The sequence below is a fragment of the Sceloporus occidentalis genome, unplaced genomic scaffold, assembly GCF_023333645.1.
Source record: "Sceloporus occidentalis isolate IW3139 unplaced genomic scaffold, rSceOcc1.0.p SCAF_57, whole genome shotgun sequence".
Lineage (NCBI taxonomy): Eukaryota > Metazoa > Chordata > Lepidosauria > Squamata > Phrynosomatidae > Sceloporus > Sceloporus occidentalis.
The window spans coordinates 5,815,010-5,833,321 of NW_028317037.1; the positions used below are offsets into that span (position 1 = coordinate 5,815,010).

The 18,312-nt window shown below is 46.0% G+C and overlaps 1 protein-coding gene across 1 annotated transcript; it reads left to right on the forward strand.

Moving 5' to 3' along the window:
* Nucleotides 1-2,868: 2,868 nt before the first annotated feature.
* Nucleotides 2,869-10,922, forward strand: LOC149287778 (uncharacterized). Its single transcript, XM_089492596.1, has 4 exons — nt 2,869-2,886; nt 5,361-5,481; nt 9,153-10,074; nt 10,916-10,922. The coding sequence occupies exons 1-4, from the start codon at nt 2,869-2,871 to the stop codon at nt 10,920-10,922; spliced, it is 1,068 nt and encodes a 355-aa protein (XP_089348722.1).
* Nucleotides 10,923-18,312: the final 7,390 nt, after the last annotated feature.

An 18,312-nucleotide genomic window follows, 5' to 3' on the forward strand; every position in this document is an offset into this window, starting at 1 on the left:
AGGAAGGAAGGAAGGAAGGAAGGAAGAAAGAAAGAAAGAAAGAAAGAAAGAAAGAAAGAGAGATAGACAGAAACCAGGAAGGAAGGAGTGAGAGAGAGAGAGGGGGAGAGAGAGGAGTGGAGAGGGAGCAGAGGGACAAGGCCTGGAAGCCTTGGAAGAAGGAAGGAGCTTCTGCCTCTCTATTTAGCTCTGCGCACGGAAGAGTCAGCGAGGAGCAGACAGAGAAAAGGAGGGAGGAGTGGAGCAGAAGCAGAAGGCCTGGAAGCGGTAGGCTTCACTGCTGTGCTGAGGCCTCCAACTGCCAAACACTGAGGCGGAGGTGGCCATTTTGTGTTCTGGTGGCCATTTTGTGCTGCTTGTGACTGTTGGGAATAATGTTCTGGAACCTTCTCTGAGGCCTCAGTTGAACAGAGGCTTCTATTTCTCTCCTGAGGCTCCAGAGAGAGAAGGAAGCCAGGCTCCTTGGGCCAAAAGGAAGGAAGTGTCTCTTTGTGTGTCTTTTGTGGCTCTTTTCTGAGAGGGTTTTCTTATTACACAGCTCTGCTCCTTCTGGGGAACATGGGTTTTAAAAGGGATCAGAAATGGGGAGGAGAGTTTTAATACAAGCCTTATTATTATTATTCACAAACATTGGGCTTTGGCTTCTAAGAGGAGGCTAGTCCCCCAAAAAGGCCAAAAGTGGCTCCTTTGGGAGTTTTAAAAGTCCCCAGTTTCCTTATTAATAGATTTTCAGGGAAGAACGAAGGTGGCAGACCAAATCATCTCCTGTTACCAATAATGATACATACAAACATACAAACAAACAACAAGAAAAAGAATAAGAATTATACAGACAAACAAACTTCTTATATTTTAAAAAAGCAAAACCATTTTAAACGGGATAAAAATTCGATTTGGGTGATTCTATCATTTCCCAATTGACTCAGGCTGTATCTGCACTACAGAAATAATCCAGCTCAAAACCGCTTTAACTCTTCTGTTTCCATCCTATGGAATCCTGGGATTTGTAGTTTGTTGTGGCATGAGAGCTCTCTGGCAGAGAAGGCTAAGTGTCCAAAGGTAAAATCCCAGGATTCCATAGCACTGAGTGGTTAAAGCGGTGTCAAAGTGCCTTATTTCTATAGTGCGGATGCAGCCTTCTTGGGAAAGGGGCTGATGCTGGGGAAAAGAGGAGGAATGCAGAAGGAAAGGAGGACGGACGGACGGACGGACAAAGAGCCACCTGCAGCTGGACTGGCCTCTCTGAACGGTCAAGACCTGAGCTGGGTTGTGGATGATGGGCACTCTTAATATTAATATCTTTCACTATTGATTGAAGTTAAGGAGGGGATCAGGTTCCTCCTTTCAATAGCTTCAGGAAAATGTTTAGGTGTTGTTAAGGTTTGGAAATCCTGTTTAGGGACATTTTTTGTTCTCACAGCCATCGGGTGCCATCATGAAAACGTTTCTGTGTTGTTTAGGTTCAGAAATCCTGTTTGGGGTCCCTTCCGACTTTGGGGCCTTTTCATCCTCCATTTTGGGTTCCCTGAAGGCCTCAAACTGCCAACTGCCAAGCACTGAGACTCAGGAGGCCATTTTGGGTGCAGGCAGCCATTTTGTGCTGCTGGTGACTGTGGGAAATAATGTTCCAGAACCTTCTCTGAGGCCTCAGTTAAACAGAGGCCTCTCTTTCTCTCCTGAAGCTCCAGAGAGAGAAGGAAGCCAGGCTCCTTGGGCCAAAAGGAAGGCAGTGTGTCCCTTTGTGCCTCTGGCCCTCCATTTTGGAAGGAAGGAAGGAAGGAAGGAAGGAAGGAAGGAAGGAAGGGGTCTGAGGAAGGGGAGGCAGGGACTCAGGGCCAGTGGGGAGGCTGGGCTTTGGGGGCTGGGAGAGAGAGGTGGGGAAAGAGACCCTCCCTTTGGGCCCTAGCTGGGGAGGTTCCACCAGTCCTTGCCTCCCCCTTTGGGAAAGGAGGCCCCCCTCAGCCCCCTGGACTCACTCCTGCCACTCATTCCTAGGGCTGGGACTCAGAGGAGTTTCCTAGGCATTGTCACCTTCTGCCCTCCATGGCCATTGGCACTGACCTTTTCCCATTGCCTTCCCTCCCTCAGCCCTGTGGACCTCCTCCTCCTTCGCACTCAGAGCAACCCTTCTCTACGGCTGAGGAGACGGCCTCTGACCCAGGGAAGCTCCGGCCATAAAGGACTGCAGAAGAGCCCTTTCTGGGGCTGCAGGAATCAGGGTCTTTGTACTGAAGGTAGGTCTCTATTCCTGGAGCTGAAAGAGGACATTTGTTTAAATGTTTCAGTCCAGAATGGTATGGAAAGGTTGCAGCTGAGAGACTGAGCCCATGATTTGCAGGCATTAAGTCCCAGATTCAGTCTCTGGCAGCACTGTCTTCCCAGAAGATGGAAGTGAGATTTCCAGACCCAGACACACAGTAAGTCCTTTGTGTGGGGCTGTGTGTACGTGTTGTTTACTAGAGCTTTGTGAGATATTTGTGTCATAGAATTTACATATGATTTCACTTCTTAAAAATGACCACAGTCCAGGGTGCAATGTTCCATCAAAGACCTATACATTTATAGACTTTTGTTTTTTCAAATGCACCACATTCAGCATTGTGCAGACTTTTTAAAAACATGCAAGGTAAAGTGAAGTGAATGTGATTTTGACAATAGGTTCATTCAGAAACAGTGCACACAAATGTACATGCATCAATTTCTGCGTGCCTTCAGGAAACAAAGAGAGGTGATGCACACCTCATGCTCCATTTCTGACCAAAATATAAACACAGCAGTTAAGCTCAGATAAATGGTCTCATTTGAAAAAAATAAAATAATTATTTTCACCAGTGTGTAAATGAGGAGGGGCCATGATGAGAGGAGGCCATGGATCAGATCCTTAAGGTAATGTTGGTCTTATCCAGCCCAGGAGCTAGAGCTTCTCCACCTGGGACATAAAGCAGGTCCTCCTCCTCTTCCTCTGTGTGAATGAGAAGTCAAATTCTCATCAGTGATGATGACACAGCCTGAAAAATTTGCATTCCTGCATTTAAAAATCTGAAGAGTCCTGAATCCTGTTGGTTAACCCTTGAGTGTAGACTCACTCAACCCATAAGTGACTGCTGATGTCCACATATAGATAAATCCAACCGATTCAGTGATTCTACTCTGATCAGGACTAAGCATAGGATACAGACTAGGATTTAGGCCAGCATGTGCCTGGAACAGGATATTCCCAAGCCAAGATGGCCAGGTAACATTTGGAAAGTGGGCACTCTCCACATGGGAAGAGACACTCTCCGAATTGTGACTTTTCTGCATGCAGAAGGCTGCCATGGGAATTGGGTGCTCCCTTCCCATCAGCTCAATCCTCTGATGCCCCTTGATCCTGGGAGGAGGGCTGGTTACCATGGAAGGGAAGAAACTTGAGAAGAGAGAGCTCCTTTCCTGCCCTGCCTGGCCAGGGGCTTCACTGGTCAATGGAGTGCAACTGGTTTGGCCACTGGGAGAATGAGGGTCCACCATGGTGGGAGAGTTGAGTGTGAGGTATTAGAGAAGGATCCAGCTGTGTTTTGGTAGCCAGAAGGAAAGCATATGTGACCTGCATATGTCACCAGCAGGATGACGATCTTTGTGACTTTGAGTGCTGCAGGGTTTCTTGCCAAACCAAGCCTAACCCTGGTCTCTTTTCTCAGGAACTTCATCTTGGCCCCCTTGTACACTGCTTTGGGATATCTTTTGCTGGACGTGATCCAAGTGCAAGGCCACCAAGACCTCTCTACCTAATGGCTGACACAGGGGCCAAGTGGAGGGAGTTGGGCTCCAAGAGAAAGAGGTTGCCGAGGTACAACAACTCTTTTGTAAGTTGCCATCCTGACTATTAATTTCTTTTTTAAAAGTTTTTATTGAAAATATTAAAAATTACAAATGACAAAAAGACATATGACAATCCAATTACATTATAAAGCAAACCCTTTTATCTATTAGACTTATGTAGATTTCTTTAAGTAAACTTCCTGGTTCTCCAGATCTCTCCAAAAATAAAAACCATTTTATTTTAACTGAACTCTTATCTCTTTACTAACTATTTACCAATGGCTTCTTAATACTTCTGAATAAAGGCTTGTATACCTGTTATCACATTACTTTTCTATACTTTTTTCATTCCACCTTATACCATATACTATGTTATCAATATCACCACTGTGTTGTTTATTTATTTTTCTTCATATATTTACCTTCATATGTTCTATATTTCATATTTTCCAATATCATTTCAACTCTTTTGGCATATTCTACAGGACTCATCCCAAAAAATTCCATTCCTTAATATATTCCTTCCAAACATTCCACTCTTTATAGAAATTATCTAATGATTTATTATTTACAAAGTAAGTTAATTTATCCATTTCAAAAAAATCTTAACATTTTCAATCTCCATTCTTCAATTGTAGGACATTCTTCTTTTTTCCATTGTTTTGCAAACACTGACCTTGCTGCTATTATAGCATAGAGAAGAATTTTCTGACTATTAGTTTCATTTGTGTCCCTGCTGGGCCACCTCATGAAAGCAAGGGAAGAACATACTGTCCCAGTTTGGCAGAGAGAGTCCTGGATAATCCTCTGTCACCTCATTTTTTCAGGGGCTTTGAAAATGTCCTAGTTCTCTCTCCTCCTCGCACTTTGTCCCTTCAGTTCAGTTCCTGCAAAATGTGTTCCAAGTTCAAAAGATGTGTGCAGCTCAACAACTCAAAAGAGGAGAAGGGAGGAGAGAAGGGGCAGGGTCTTGCCCTTGCCAGGAGTTGGGGGGCCAAATCAAACTGCTGTACCCTTCCTCACTTTTGTGATCTTCATCATTAACAACTTTGGCCATCTTGACCCCCTTTTGGTGTGGCTTATCCAGATGTGTCTTTCTTTCCCCATCTGTGAAATGCTGAGGGATATGGAAGAATATATCTGGAGCTAAATTGAGAGTGGGCCCAGTGGCCCTCAAGGCCAGAGTACTCCCCAGAACAGTTTTTTAAAAATGAAATTTGCCTCTGAAATTAGGTGAGATATGGCTAAATGCACTATAATTCATTGGTGACTAAATGTACTATACATGTCTGGATAGTCAGTATCTTAATCAATCAATAATATCCCAGAAATGGCCTAAATTATATTCTTTATTATATTGTATATTATATTGTATATTATATTGAAAGGGTTCAAGACAATCTGGATCTCAGAGGCTGTAGCTTTTTGCTTGCTTGCAGACTTTAAAGTTTATTTGCTGGACTGAATTCTGAAGTGTTGAAATAATATTTGCAATGCACCATGTACTCCCCCCTCCCCCTTTTATTGGTCATTCTCTGGATGAGGGCTATTTTCTATTGCAGGTGACCTTTGCGGATGTGGCGATATATTTCACCGAGGAGGAATGGAAACTGTTGACAAAGAAGCAGAAACTTATGTACAGTTCTGTGATGATGGAGAATTATGAAAATGTGGCCTCTGTGGGTAAGGAAGCTGAATCCATTGCCCTTCCTGTGGAGACTGAGGGCCCTTTCATAATTCAATGTCAGAACGCTATAATTCCACTTTAGAATTATTGAATCAAAGAGTTGAAACAGACTGCAAGGACCATCCGGTTCAATCCTCTGCCATGCAGGAATAGACATTCAAAGCATCTCCGAGAGATGGCCATCCCGTCTCTGTCAAAAAACCTGCAAAGAAAGAGCACCAAACTCTGAGGGAATATGGCGCAGTACAGACCGTCAACAAGCGGTGTACCAGCACCGGTATTAGGGTTGGGAAGAGCGCATCATGTACATGCTCCCTAACTGTAATACATACCAGCAGCGCCATAATGCCAGCGCCCTGTATACATGGGCACTGCTATTATGATGTCACGCACGCACCATGTCTAAATCTGAAAGAGCTCCTTCTGGGCACGCACCTCGTTCTCACAGCCACCAAACGGCAGCAAGAATGATGCCAGGGAGAGAGGCCCCTTTCTGCCATAGCTCTGGCTCCCATGGTGTCCAGGGGCATGAAGCCCCGAGGACATCCATTTCCAGGCCACAGGGAAGCAACATTTTGCCGCTTCTCCATGGCCTGGAATTGTGCTGGATTGGGGCCTCTTGGCTGCCAGTATCGCTGCCCTGGCCCAAATCCTCCACGGAAAGGGGCAGCTGCAGACCACCCCTTTTCCATGGTCAGTACTGGGCCTATATTCCACTGTTGAAGAGCTCTTACTGTCAGGAAGATCCTCCTAAAGTTTAAGTGGAATCTCTTGTCCCTGTGGCTTGCATCCATTGTTCCATGTTCTTTTTCTGGAGTAGCAGAAAGGAAGCCTGCTCCATCTTGAATATGACATCTCTACAAATATTTCAACAGGGCTGTCATGTCCCCTCTTAACTTTCTCTTCTCTAAGCTAAACATACCCAGCTCCCTAAGTCGTTCCTCAGAGAGCATGGTTTTCAGACCATTCACCGTTTTGGTTTTCCTTCTCTGGACATGCTCCAGCTTCTCAGCATTTGTTTGAATTGTGGTGCCCAGAACTGGACACAGGATTATTGCAAGTGAGCCCTACCAAAACAGAATAGAGAGGCAATATTATTTTCCTTGATCTTGACACTATACTCCTATTGATACAGCCTAGGATCACATTGGCCTTTTCAGCTGCTGCATCACACTGTTGACACATGCCCACCTTGTGCTCTACTACCATTCCTAGTTCCCTTTCACACATTATTTAATTGTCAAAACATATTCCTGTGGAATCTTGGAATTTTTAGTTTTAGTGAGGCACTATTGTTCTCCACTTTGTAAGGATATCCAACCCTAAACTGCTAATTCTGGAATTTTGTGGGAAGGAGCCATGGATATTAATGCTTTTTGCCCTTAAATGGTCCTCAGCCCATTCCTGAACAAGTTTCCTGGCTTTTGTTTCCACTTTTCCAGGCTCTGGAGAGGCTTTGTGGGAAAAAGGCCTTCCTTGGCCCTGCAATGGCCCAGAGAAGGCCAGCAGTGCCAAATGGCCTCCACTTCCCCAAAGGGATGCTGTGGGATATTGAGGGGCAAAATATTATGCCATATTTTGAGGCGACACAATGTGGGGTTGCCTCAAGATCCTGTGGCAGCCAATGTGACTCTCCCCAATCCCCAACAGTAGTCCATCCCTGTCTTGGAGTTGTCTTAAAGCTGTTTTAAGGCTCTCCTTGAACCTCACCAAAATTGGAATCCAGGTCCCAGCCCCTTTATTCTGCTTTTCCTAATGCATTATTTGTAAATTGATTGTCCTGCCTTTCTCAAGAAATGAGTCTCAAAGTGTTCCTTTTGTGCATCACACTCTGTGGGTGTGTGTCTGTGATAGAGAGATGGAGGGAATGTGAAAAACAGAAAAGCAGGAAAGAGATGGTGAAGGTGAAATGCTGAAGCAGTGCAGATGACCAAGACTGAAGGCTGGAGAGCAGAGAGAGAAAGGGAAGGGAATCAGGCCTCTGGGAGCCAGGAGGGGAAGGCAGAAGCAAAGCCAGGCTCGCCTATCTCTGTGCAGACAGGAAGGGATCTCTAGGAAGGGCCAGGAGAGGGGCCTTGGGGATTGGGAGGCAGCCACCAACTCGACAGATTTTAAGACCTGAACTGGTGAGAACTGGTTCAGGCCCTTGTTTTCTAACATATTTAGCAATTATGAGCAATGTCTATGAAGAGAGAAAAGAGGGACACAAAAAATTTCCTTTTTCTCTAATGTTTCTTTTCCAACGTGAGCTTGCTTGGCTCCATGGTTGATTCCAGAAGTGCTTTGTTACCTGAAATGCTGGAGTCTGGGGAGGACACCCGCAAGTGCTATGCTTTTAGGGGAATTTCATGCTTAGCTCAAAGGAGAGATTGGGGCAACCGTGATCTCGGGATTCATCCCAACTATATCAGGCCCCAAAGCACACAGAACTCCAAAGGCATTTCAAATAGGTTTCTGTGTTTTTTTTAAGGGGAAAGCAAAACACACACACACATACAAGTGTTCATGAACATACACAAGAACTAGGTAACAAAGGTGGTCATGGTGAATAGTGCAAGGCTTTGCTAATGGTAATACATTACCTAGATGGAACTTGATTGCAATTGCTGAGGGTCCAGAATGGGGAGAGAAGTCAGTAACTCCCATGACAAGTGAGGCTGGCGAGTGTAGTGAGGTGTTTAGCAATGTAAACCAATGGAGTGTCTCTCTGCAACTGGACTGATGCTGAAGACTAGTCAGTTGGGGCTGATATTTATACTGAAATTGTTGCTTGGGGGCAGAAACAAAACATTCGAAAAGGTTTAAATTGCTTTAGAATGTTTCCTGGGTGGGGAAAGAATTGTCTGAAACTGAATTAAATGCAGTGGGTCCTTGGTGGAAATTCTTCAGCCAAAAAGGATCATCACACTGGCTCTCAGGTCCTTCTTGGCTCTGAATTTGGGTCCCATTCACAAGCCAATGTATAGCACAATCTGACGGCGAAACTCCCAGAGATCAACAATAACATAGCAGAGAACAGAAGAAAATCTCCAGATATAGGTATTGGCAATGCACTGACTATTTGCCACACTTAAAAATAACTCATAGACACAGTTGATTTCCTCCAAGTCCTTGGAGGTTCTTTATCTTGAGTTGGAATAGAAAACAAATATGTACCAGCTCTCCTCACCGACTTCCATCAACTTCATAATCTCTTCTACACCCAACTCCAACCCACATCAATCCGCATGTGAGCTGTATACTGTATTGATTCTGAAGCATCTCCTTGTGTCACACAGCATGAAGCATCCTCTGCAGTTAGCTTGCATCATGCCTTAGGGTCTGGATCAGGACTCTATGGCCGTCTCACAGGATATGATGCCACTTTTCAATCAAAATATTTTTACATATATTTAATGGAATTTTTTAACTGCCTGATTTTCTGCTTCCACTGATTTCCTTATGACAGTTTCCCTACAATCTCTTCTTTGCAAGCTCCTATAAGTAAGGATACAACCATTATATGGATTTGGGGGCATCCAGAACAGGGTCATGTCGGGTCACTCACACCAACTTTATTAATTTAACCTGAAATAGGGAGGGGTGAACGTAGGGCTAAATCTTGGGGTAACACCTTCCTCTCTTAACGCTGAGATTCAGTCTTCTCTGTCATTGTTCTCCTTTACAGAAGAACTTGTCAGTCGTGAGCGAATCCACACAACAAAGAAGTCACATAAATGCCATCACTGTGGGAAAAATTTTGCTTACAAGTCAGTCCTAGTCATGCATTGGAGAGTCCACACAGGAGAGAAGCCATACAAATGCCAGCATTGTGAGAAATGTTTTCCTCGGAAGTCACACCTAGTGACACATCGGAGAGTCCACACAGGAGAGAAGCCATACAAATGCCAGCATTGTGAGAAATGTTTTCCTCAGAAGTCACACCTAGTGACACATCGGAGAGTCCACACAGGAGAGAAGCCATACAAATGCCAGCATTGTGGGAAATGTTTTTCTGGGAAGTCAGTCCTAGTGATGCATCGGAGAGGCCACACAGGAGAGAAGCCATACAAATGCCAGCATTGTGGGAAATGTTTTTCTTCAAAGTCAGACCTAGTGAAACATCAGAGAGTCCACTCAGGAGAGAAGCCATACAAATGCCAGCATTGTGGGAAATGTTTTTCTCGGCAGTCACACCTAGTGAGACATCAGAGAGTCCACACAGGAGAGAAGCCATACAAATGCCAGCATTGTGGGAAATGTTTTTCTCGGCAGTCACACCTAGTGAGACATCAGAGAGTCCACACAGGAGAGAAGCCATACAAATGCCAGCATTGTGGGAAATGTTTTTCTTCAAAGTCAGACCTAGTGAAACATCAGAGAGTCCACACAGGAGAGAAGCCATACAAATGCCAGCATTGTGGGAAATGTTTTTCTCGGCAGTCACACCTAGTGAGACATCAGAGAGTCCACACAGGAGAGAAGCCATACAAATGCCAGCATTGTGAGAAATGTTTTGCCTACAAGTCAGTCCTTGTTATGCATCGAAGAGTCCATACAGGAGAGAAGCCATACAAATGCCAGCATTGTGGGAAAAGTTTTTCTCAGAGGTCAAGCCTAGTGACACATCAGAGTCCACACAGGAGAAAAGCCACACAAATCCCAGAAGTGAACTAACATTATTTTTGTCAAGAATTGTGATGTTTCGTGTTAGGTGTGTCTGTCCATATGTCTGTGTATATTTTAAAGTTGTATTTTTTTAGGTTTAGGTTTTAATTGCTATTAGTATATATCATTGCTTTAGTTTATAAAATTGACTGGGGATTATTGGTCGTGGTATAGGTTAGCTGAATAGAGGGGTGGGATTTGTTGCAGCTGGCTAGTATAGTTATGGCAATGATAGCTTTTGGAATTTGTGGGATGTTGGTTGATGAAAGGTAGAGGCCAGTATTAACAGAAATGGCAAAAGGGGCCTTGTTACCTGTTAGACATAGACTGTGCGTATTGGAGTTGGGGGCTAGGTTTGAAAGAGGCTGGAGTTTTAGGTTTTGGGGTTTAAATGTATTCTTTGGCTTGAGGTGGGCAGTTCTGACTTAAATGCTGAATTTCTGACTATGGCCTGTTACAGACTGCCAAAATAAAGCTGCTTCGGGTCTCTTTGGAGGTATGCTGTTTAAATGATGCGTGCATCCTAAGAATCCGGAAGCTGCACCAAAGCTGCACTCCGGTGCTTATGAATGGAGTGTGGCTTTGGCGCGACCTCCGGACTCTTAGGACCCATGCATCATTTAAATAGCATACCTTCAAAGAGTCCTGAAGCAGCTTTATTTTGGCAGACTGTAACAGGCCTTTGTGTTCTTAATAAAGTTCTTTGTTGTTTCAACACACTGTACTCATTGATGCACAGAAGTTCTGCATTTGCACAAAATTGACACTTTCTTCTTTCCTCAGGCCTTAAATCCTTTCCTAGCCACAAAAACAGAGGCAAACACACACACATTTATACACACACACACACACACACACACACACAGAGAGAAAGAGCTATATGTACAAAGCAGAACCTTCCCAGCCTTTCCCTCCTGAGTCCAGCTCTGTAGCTCGGGCTCCATTCCGGAAGGAAGAAAGGAAGGAAGGGAGGGCGTACTCTTTCCCTTCTTCCAAAGGCCGACAGTGGAAAAAGCATCAGCAGCAAGGGCCTTTCGATCCCTGCGCATGCTGAGGAGGGGCCTTTGGGGCATCTATGCATGCACAGTCTGAATCCCTGAAGCCATTACTGCCCTCACAGTCTGTTCAGAGGGAGGGAGTGAAGTGGGGATAGCCCTCGTCCATTCAGAGGAATGGCTAGAGGGTCTTCTGGGGGAGAGTTGGGGTGTTGTAAGAAGGCTGGAAGCCCCTCTTCTTCCCCCAAAGAAAGGCAGGGGGCCTATCAGGCCTCCTGTTCTTCTTTCCTTCCCAGCTCCTCCTTGGGGGATTCCTTGGGACCCAGGTACTTGGGGAAGGGGGTATAAATAATAAATAAATAAATAAATCTTTTATTTGTATCCCACTTTTCTGTGACAAGACAATCAAAGCGGCTCACAACACATTAAAATCCACATTTACAAAATTATGTCCCAAATTCCCCCCTCTTAAAACAGGATTAAACATGTTAAAATATCTATTAAAAACACAATAAAAAATACAGCGAGGACAAAGCAGTGGGCTGATACATGATGTGGGGGGCAGTCATTCTGTGGCCGGCACTTTTATTCAGGAAAGGCCTGCCGGAAGAGATCCGTCTTGACAGCTTCTTTAAAGTTGTCTAAGCTGGCAATTTGACGGATCTCGTCTCACAGACCGTTCCATAGTTTGGGAGTAATTGCAGAGAAGGCCCTGGTTTTTAAAGGCTGCAATAGATTCCTCCCAGAGGACCTGAGGGTGTGGGGCAGATTATGTGGGAGCAGGCGATCTCTCAAATAGGTTGGACCCAAGCCATGCAGGGCTTTAAAGGTTATAAAAATAATAATGTTAATAATAAGTTTTATTTCTATATCGCTATTCCAAAATTAGATCACAGCGGTGTACAAAACATTCAATATGCAATACAAGATAAAAATGCAATGATCAATACTCAATTCATACAAAGGCTAATAAAACATTACAAAATACACATTCCATATTAAAACCGATAAAACACAATCACGCCAGCTGAAATATTTGAAGTTATCACACAATTATAGGGAAGGATCGCGTTAACATGGGACTTCGGGGAAAGCTTGATGAAATAGAAAAGTTTTCAATCTCTTTTTAAAGAGATCTAAAGTGGAGGTGGCATGGAGATCCTCTGGAAGGGTGTTCCAGAACCCAGGTGCCGAGATGGAAAAAGCTCTCTGTGAGGTTGACTTATATCTGGAGGAAGGGATTTTCAGCAGATCCTTACCAGATGACCTGAGAGTGCGGGGCGGATTATATGGGGAGAGGCGGTCCTCCAAGTACCCCGGGCCCAAGCCATTTAGGGCTTTATAGGTCATAACCAACACCTTGTATTGTGCCCAGAAGCGAACAGGCAGCCAATGAAGGTCTTTCAGAATTGGTGTTATGTGGTTGGCCCTGGAACATCCAGAGACCAACCTGGCTGCCATATTTTGAACTATTTGAAGCTTCATAGTTTGGTACAAGGGTTGCCCCATGTAGAGCGCATTGCAGAAATCCAATCGAGAGGTTACCAGAGCATGTACCACAGTTTCAAGGTCCCCCCGGTCGAGGTAGGGTCGCAGCTGGCGTATCAGTCGAAGCTGATAACAGGCGCCCCTGACCGTTGCATCCACCTGAGAAGTCAAGTGGAGCGATGAATCCAGGAGCACCCCCAGACTGCGGACTGTGTCCTTCAGGGGAAGCGTGACCCCATTCAGGACAAGTGGACAAATTACCTCACCCCGACCAGGAGAGCCTATCACAAGTACTTCCATTTTCTCTGGATTCAGACTGAGTTTGTTTTCCTTCATTCAGCCCATTACCAACTCCAGACAAGCATTTAGAGGAGAGATGCCAACCCTAGTCACTGCATCAGTTGGAGACACAGAGAAACATATTTGGGTGTCATCAGCATACTGATAACACCACGCCCCGTGTCTCCGGATGATCTCACCCAGCGGTTTCATGTAGATGTTAAATAGCATGGGGGACAGAATGTCTCCCTGAGGGACACCAGATGTAAGTGCCCTCCTGTTGGAGCACACGTCCCCCAGCTGCACCATCTGGAATATACCCGAGAGGTAGGAACGGAACCACTGGAGTGCAGTGCCTCCGATTCCCAACTCCCCCAGGCGTTCCAGAAGGATACCATGGTTGATGGTATCGAAAGCTGCTGAGATGTCCAAAAGCACTAACAAGGACACGCTTCCCCTGTCCATGCCCAGACGGAGGTCATCGACTAAGGCGACCATGGCCATCTCAACTCCATAGCCCGCCCAGAAGCCGGTTTAAAATGGGTCTAGAAAATCTGTTTCTTCCAAGATCCCATGAAGCTGGACAGCAACCGCTCTCTCGATCACCTTTCCCAGGAAAGGCAGCAGTGATACCGGTCGATAGTTATTCGGGGATAGGGGGTCCAGGGAGGGCTTTTTTAGTAATGGTTTTACTGTTGCTGTCTTTAGACTTGATGGAAATTGTCCCTCCCTGAAGAATGAATTAATTATACAGCGGAGCATGGAAGTAACTGCCGTTCCTCCTTGGGCTGCCAACCATGAAGGACAGGGATTGAGAGAGCAAGTCATCTTCCTTACACTTTGAAGAATCTTGTCCACTTCCTCGGTACTCACAAACTCAAAGTGATCCAGTTTAATATAGTCCACAGAGTCTCTGGATACCTCTCTTATAGGTTCTGGCAAAATACTGGCGTCGAGATCAGCCCTCAGCTGAAGATTTTATCCGCAAAGAAGTTGTTAAATTCATCACAGCAGGCTATTGATGGTTCTAAAATAGGGTTCAGGGGAGGGGGCAGTTGAGTCAGCCTTGTAGTTGAGTAACCAACACCTTGTACTGTGCCTGGAAACGAATAGGCAGCCAGTGTAGAGATTTTAGGATGGATGTTATTCAGTCACTCCTATTTTTTCCGGCGACCAGCCTGGCTGCCATATTTTGCACTAGTTGAAGTTTCCGGACTAGGCACAAGTGTAGCCCCATGTAGAGTGCATTACAGAAATCAAGTTGTGAAGTTACCAGTGAATGTACAACAGTTTCTAGGTCCTTTACTTCCAGGAAAGGGTGCTGGTTGACCCTTGGAGAGAGGTATGGCCATGGAGGGGAGGGGAATCCAAAGCTAAAAAGAGCTTTGAGGAGCCCCCTTCCTCCTGGAAAGTGAGGCAGAGGAGAGACCCTCCCTTCTGATGCCTCTTTTGGGGGAGATTTTTGTGCCCAATAAAGAGCATCACACAGCATAGGCTTCAATAGCATTAGAAACAACATGGGGGGGGTATCTCTGGGGGAGGGAGTATGTCTGGGGAGGAGAAGAGACGTAGAGGCCAAATCCAAGAGGAAGGAGATGGGGAAAACAACTGACACCCCCCTGGCAACCTGGGAACTTGGCTTGAAGGCCCACAGGATTAGGCACCCCCACACATACATACCTTTCCCTTCACAACAACCTTGCGGAGAAGGACCAGTAGAGAGACCCTCAGCTCCAGAAAGAATGTCCCCCTAGGGGGCCTTGGACCCCCCTCAAAGATATCTAGGTTAAAGGAAGAGAATGAAGGAATGAAGGAGTGAAAGTGCCAAGGGAAGAGAAGCATAGAGGGACGGTTAAAGGGGGGAGGGAATCTGGGACATGACTCAGGCATCTTCCCCCAGGAACTCAATATTAGAGCCTTCCACCCCTCACTGTGATGCTTTAAATGACCATTTCACAGATAACATCTCTCAGATAAGAGCTGAATTGGACGCCAGCGTTATTGGAGAGGCTATAGATGAGGTGTCCAGTGACTCACTGAATATGCTGTTTAAATTACACATGTATCTTAACAGGCCAGAAACTGCACCATGGCTTTGGTGTGGCTTCTAGTATCTTAGGACGCATGCAGCATTTAAACAGCATACCTCCAAAGTGATCCAAAGCAGCTTTATTTTGGCCTGTCTGTTCAGGCCCTTAGGGAGGGCTATTTTCCATCTTGCTTAAAAGAAGCGGAGGCACGGCCACTTCTGAAAAAGCCCTCCCTAGATCCCTTGGACATGAACAATTACAGACCAGTCTCCCATCTTTCATTTCTAAACAAGGTGGTTGAGAGGGCAGTTGCTCTTCAACTCCAAGTGGTCTTGGATGAAACAGATTGTCTAGACCCATTTCAAAATGGCTTCAGGACCGGATATGGAGTCGAGACTGCTATGGTCACCTTAGTAGATGATCTCTGCTTGAATACTGACGGGGAAGTGTGACTGCTGGTGTCTTGTTTTTACCCTCCTAATAATGGTTTCTATTTTAAAAATAAGTAGTTTGTTTTAGTCTCTAATCCTTATTTTGGTTGTTCTTGTTTGTTTGTATGTTTGTTTGTTTCATTCCTGGTAATATGAGTTATTCTGGCCTGTCTCCTTCCTTCTTGCCTGAAACTCTATTAATAAGGAAACTGGGGAGACTTTAAAGCCTCCCAAAGGAGCTCCTTTTGGCCTTTTTTGGGGGAGAAGACTCCACTTAGAAGCCAAAGCCCAATGTTTGTGAAGAATAAGAATAAGGCTTGCATTAAAACTATCCTCCCAATTTCTGATCCCTTTTAAAACCCACATTCCCCAGAAGGAGCAGAGCTTTGTAATAAGAAAACCCTCTCAGAAAGACACACAAAGAGACACATTTCCTTCCTTTCGGCCCAAGGAGCCTGGCCTCCTTCTCTCTCTGGAGCCTCAGGAGAGAAAGAGAAGCCTCTGTTCAACTGAGGCTCAGAGAAGGTTCTGGAACATTATTCCGACACAGTCACAAGCAGCACAAAATGGCCTCCTCCCCCTCCCCCTCCTTTTCCTCCTCTTCCTCCTCCTCCCGCTCCTCCTCCCCCCTCCTCCTCCTCTTCTCCCTCCTCTTCCTCCTCTTCCCCCTGCCCCTCCTCCTCTTCCTCTTCGCACCGTCCTCTTCCTCCTCCTCCTCCTCCTCCAAAACAGGAGCTCATCCCTTGCTTTGGCCAGCCAGCCATTGGCCGGCTGGCCAAAGAGGACGGGCTCCTCGGCGCACGCCACCCAGGCCTCAGCAGGGGGCAGCGGCAGTGTGCGCGCCTGATGTGTGTCCCTGCTGCGTGCGCGCTGCCGCTGGCCCCTGCTGAGGCCCGAGCAGCATGCGCCAAGGAGCCCGTCCTCTTTGTCCAGCTGGCCAATGGCTGGCTGGCCAAAGCAAGGGACGAGCTCCTGTTTTGGAGCCCCGCGCGGGCGGGTAGGCGGGCAAGCCCTGACGCTGGAGGCGCGGTGGCAGCGGTGCTGCTGCCGCCAAGGAAGAGGAGGAAAGCGGAGCCGGAGGAGGAGGTGGGTTGGCGCTGCCCACATGAAGTGGAGGAGGAGGTGGATTGGCGCCACAGCCAGTTGCATTAGCAGCAGCAGCAATGGCCGCAGGAGCGGGCCCCAAACCGGGAACAAGGCATTGGTGGGGGCCAAACCGGACAGGGACCAGGAGGGGCCCCCAAAAAGCAGAATTGTCCTGGGGGACACCGGGATATGGCATCCCTACAGGCAGGGGACCCAGGGCCAGTGGGGAGGCTGGGCTTTGGGGTCTGGGAGAGAGAGGTGGGAAGGAGACCCTCCCTTTGGGCCCTAGCTGGGGAGAGGCCACCAGTCCTTGCCTCTCCCTTTGGGAAAGGAGATCCCCTCAGCCCACTGGACTCACTCCTGCCACTCATTCTTAGAATGGCTGTGACTCAAAGGAGTTTCCTAGGCATTGTCACCTTCTGCCCTCCATGGCCATTGGCACTGACCTTTTCCCATTGCCTTTCCTCCCTCAGCCCTGTGGACCTCCTCCTCCTTCGCACTCAGAGCAACCCTTCTCTACGGCTGAGGAGACGGCCTCTGACCAGGGGAAACTCTGGCCATAAAGGACCGAAGGAGAAGCAGGAATCAGGGTCTTTGTACTGAAGGTAGGCCTTTATTCCTGGAGTTGAAAGAGGATCTTTGTTTAAATGTTTCAGTCCAGGATTGTGTGGAAGGGTGGAAGGGTTGCAGCTGAGAGACTGAACCCATGCTTTGCAGGCATAAAGCCCCAAATTCAGTCTGTGGCAGCACTGTCTTCCCAGAAGGTGGAAGTGAGATTTCCAGACTCCAGACACACAGTGCACCAGTGAGTCCTTTGTATAGGGACTATGTGTACGTGTTGTTTACTAGAGCTTTGTGAGGTATTTTTTCTCTGGGTTTATAAAATGAATTTACATAGGTCTTCACTTCCCAAAAATGAGCATAATCCAAGCTACAATCTTCACTCATAAACCTATACATTTATAGATTTGTGTTGTATAAGTGCAACATATTCAGCAGTGTGCATCTTTTTAAAAAATATACAAGGAAAAGTGAAGAAATGGTGATTTTGACAATAGATCCGTTCAGAAACAATGCACACAAATGTACATGCCTCAGTTTCTGTGTGGCTTTAGCAAGCAAAGGAAGGAGGTGCATACCTCATGCTCCTGCTATGACTGACACACAGAAACACACAAATCTTGTAATTGTACATTTGTAAACTGCTTTGATCTTTTTGGAAAGGTGGTATATACATAAATTTATTATTATTATTATTATTATTATTAACACAGCAGTTAAGCTCAGAGATTTGTGTCATTTGTAAAAATGAAATGATTATTTTCACCAGTGTCTAAATGGGGAAGGGGGCGAAATGAGGGGAGGCCATTGATCAGGCCATTGAAGAAATACAGTTCTTATCCAGCCCAGGGTCCAGAGTTTTTCCACCTGGCATACAAATAATAGAATCAAAGAATCATAGAGTTGGAAGAGACCCCAAGGGCCGTCCAGTCCAAGCCCATTCTGCCATGTAGGAAATATCAATCAAAGCATCCCTGACAGATGGCCACCCAGCCTCTGCTTAAAGACCTCAAAGGAAGGAGACTCCACTGCACTTCAAGGAAGAAGTGTGTTCCACTCTCGAACAGACCTTACTGTCAGGAAGTTCCTCCTAATGTTGAGGTGGAATTTCTTTCCTGTAGCTTGCATCCATTGTTCTGGGTCCTGTTCTCTAGAGCAGCAGAAAACAAGCTTGCTCCCTCCTCAATATGACATCCCTTCAAAAATTTAAACAGAGCTATCATATCACCTGTTAACTTTCTCTTCTCCAGGCTAAACATCCCCAGCTCCCTAAGTCATTCCTCATAAGTCATGGTTTCCAAATCCTTCAC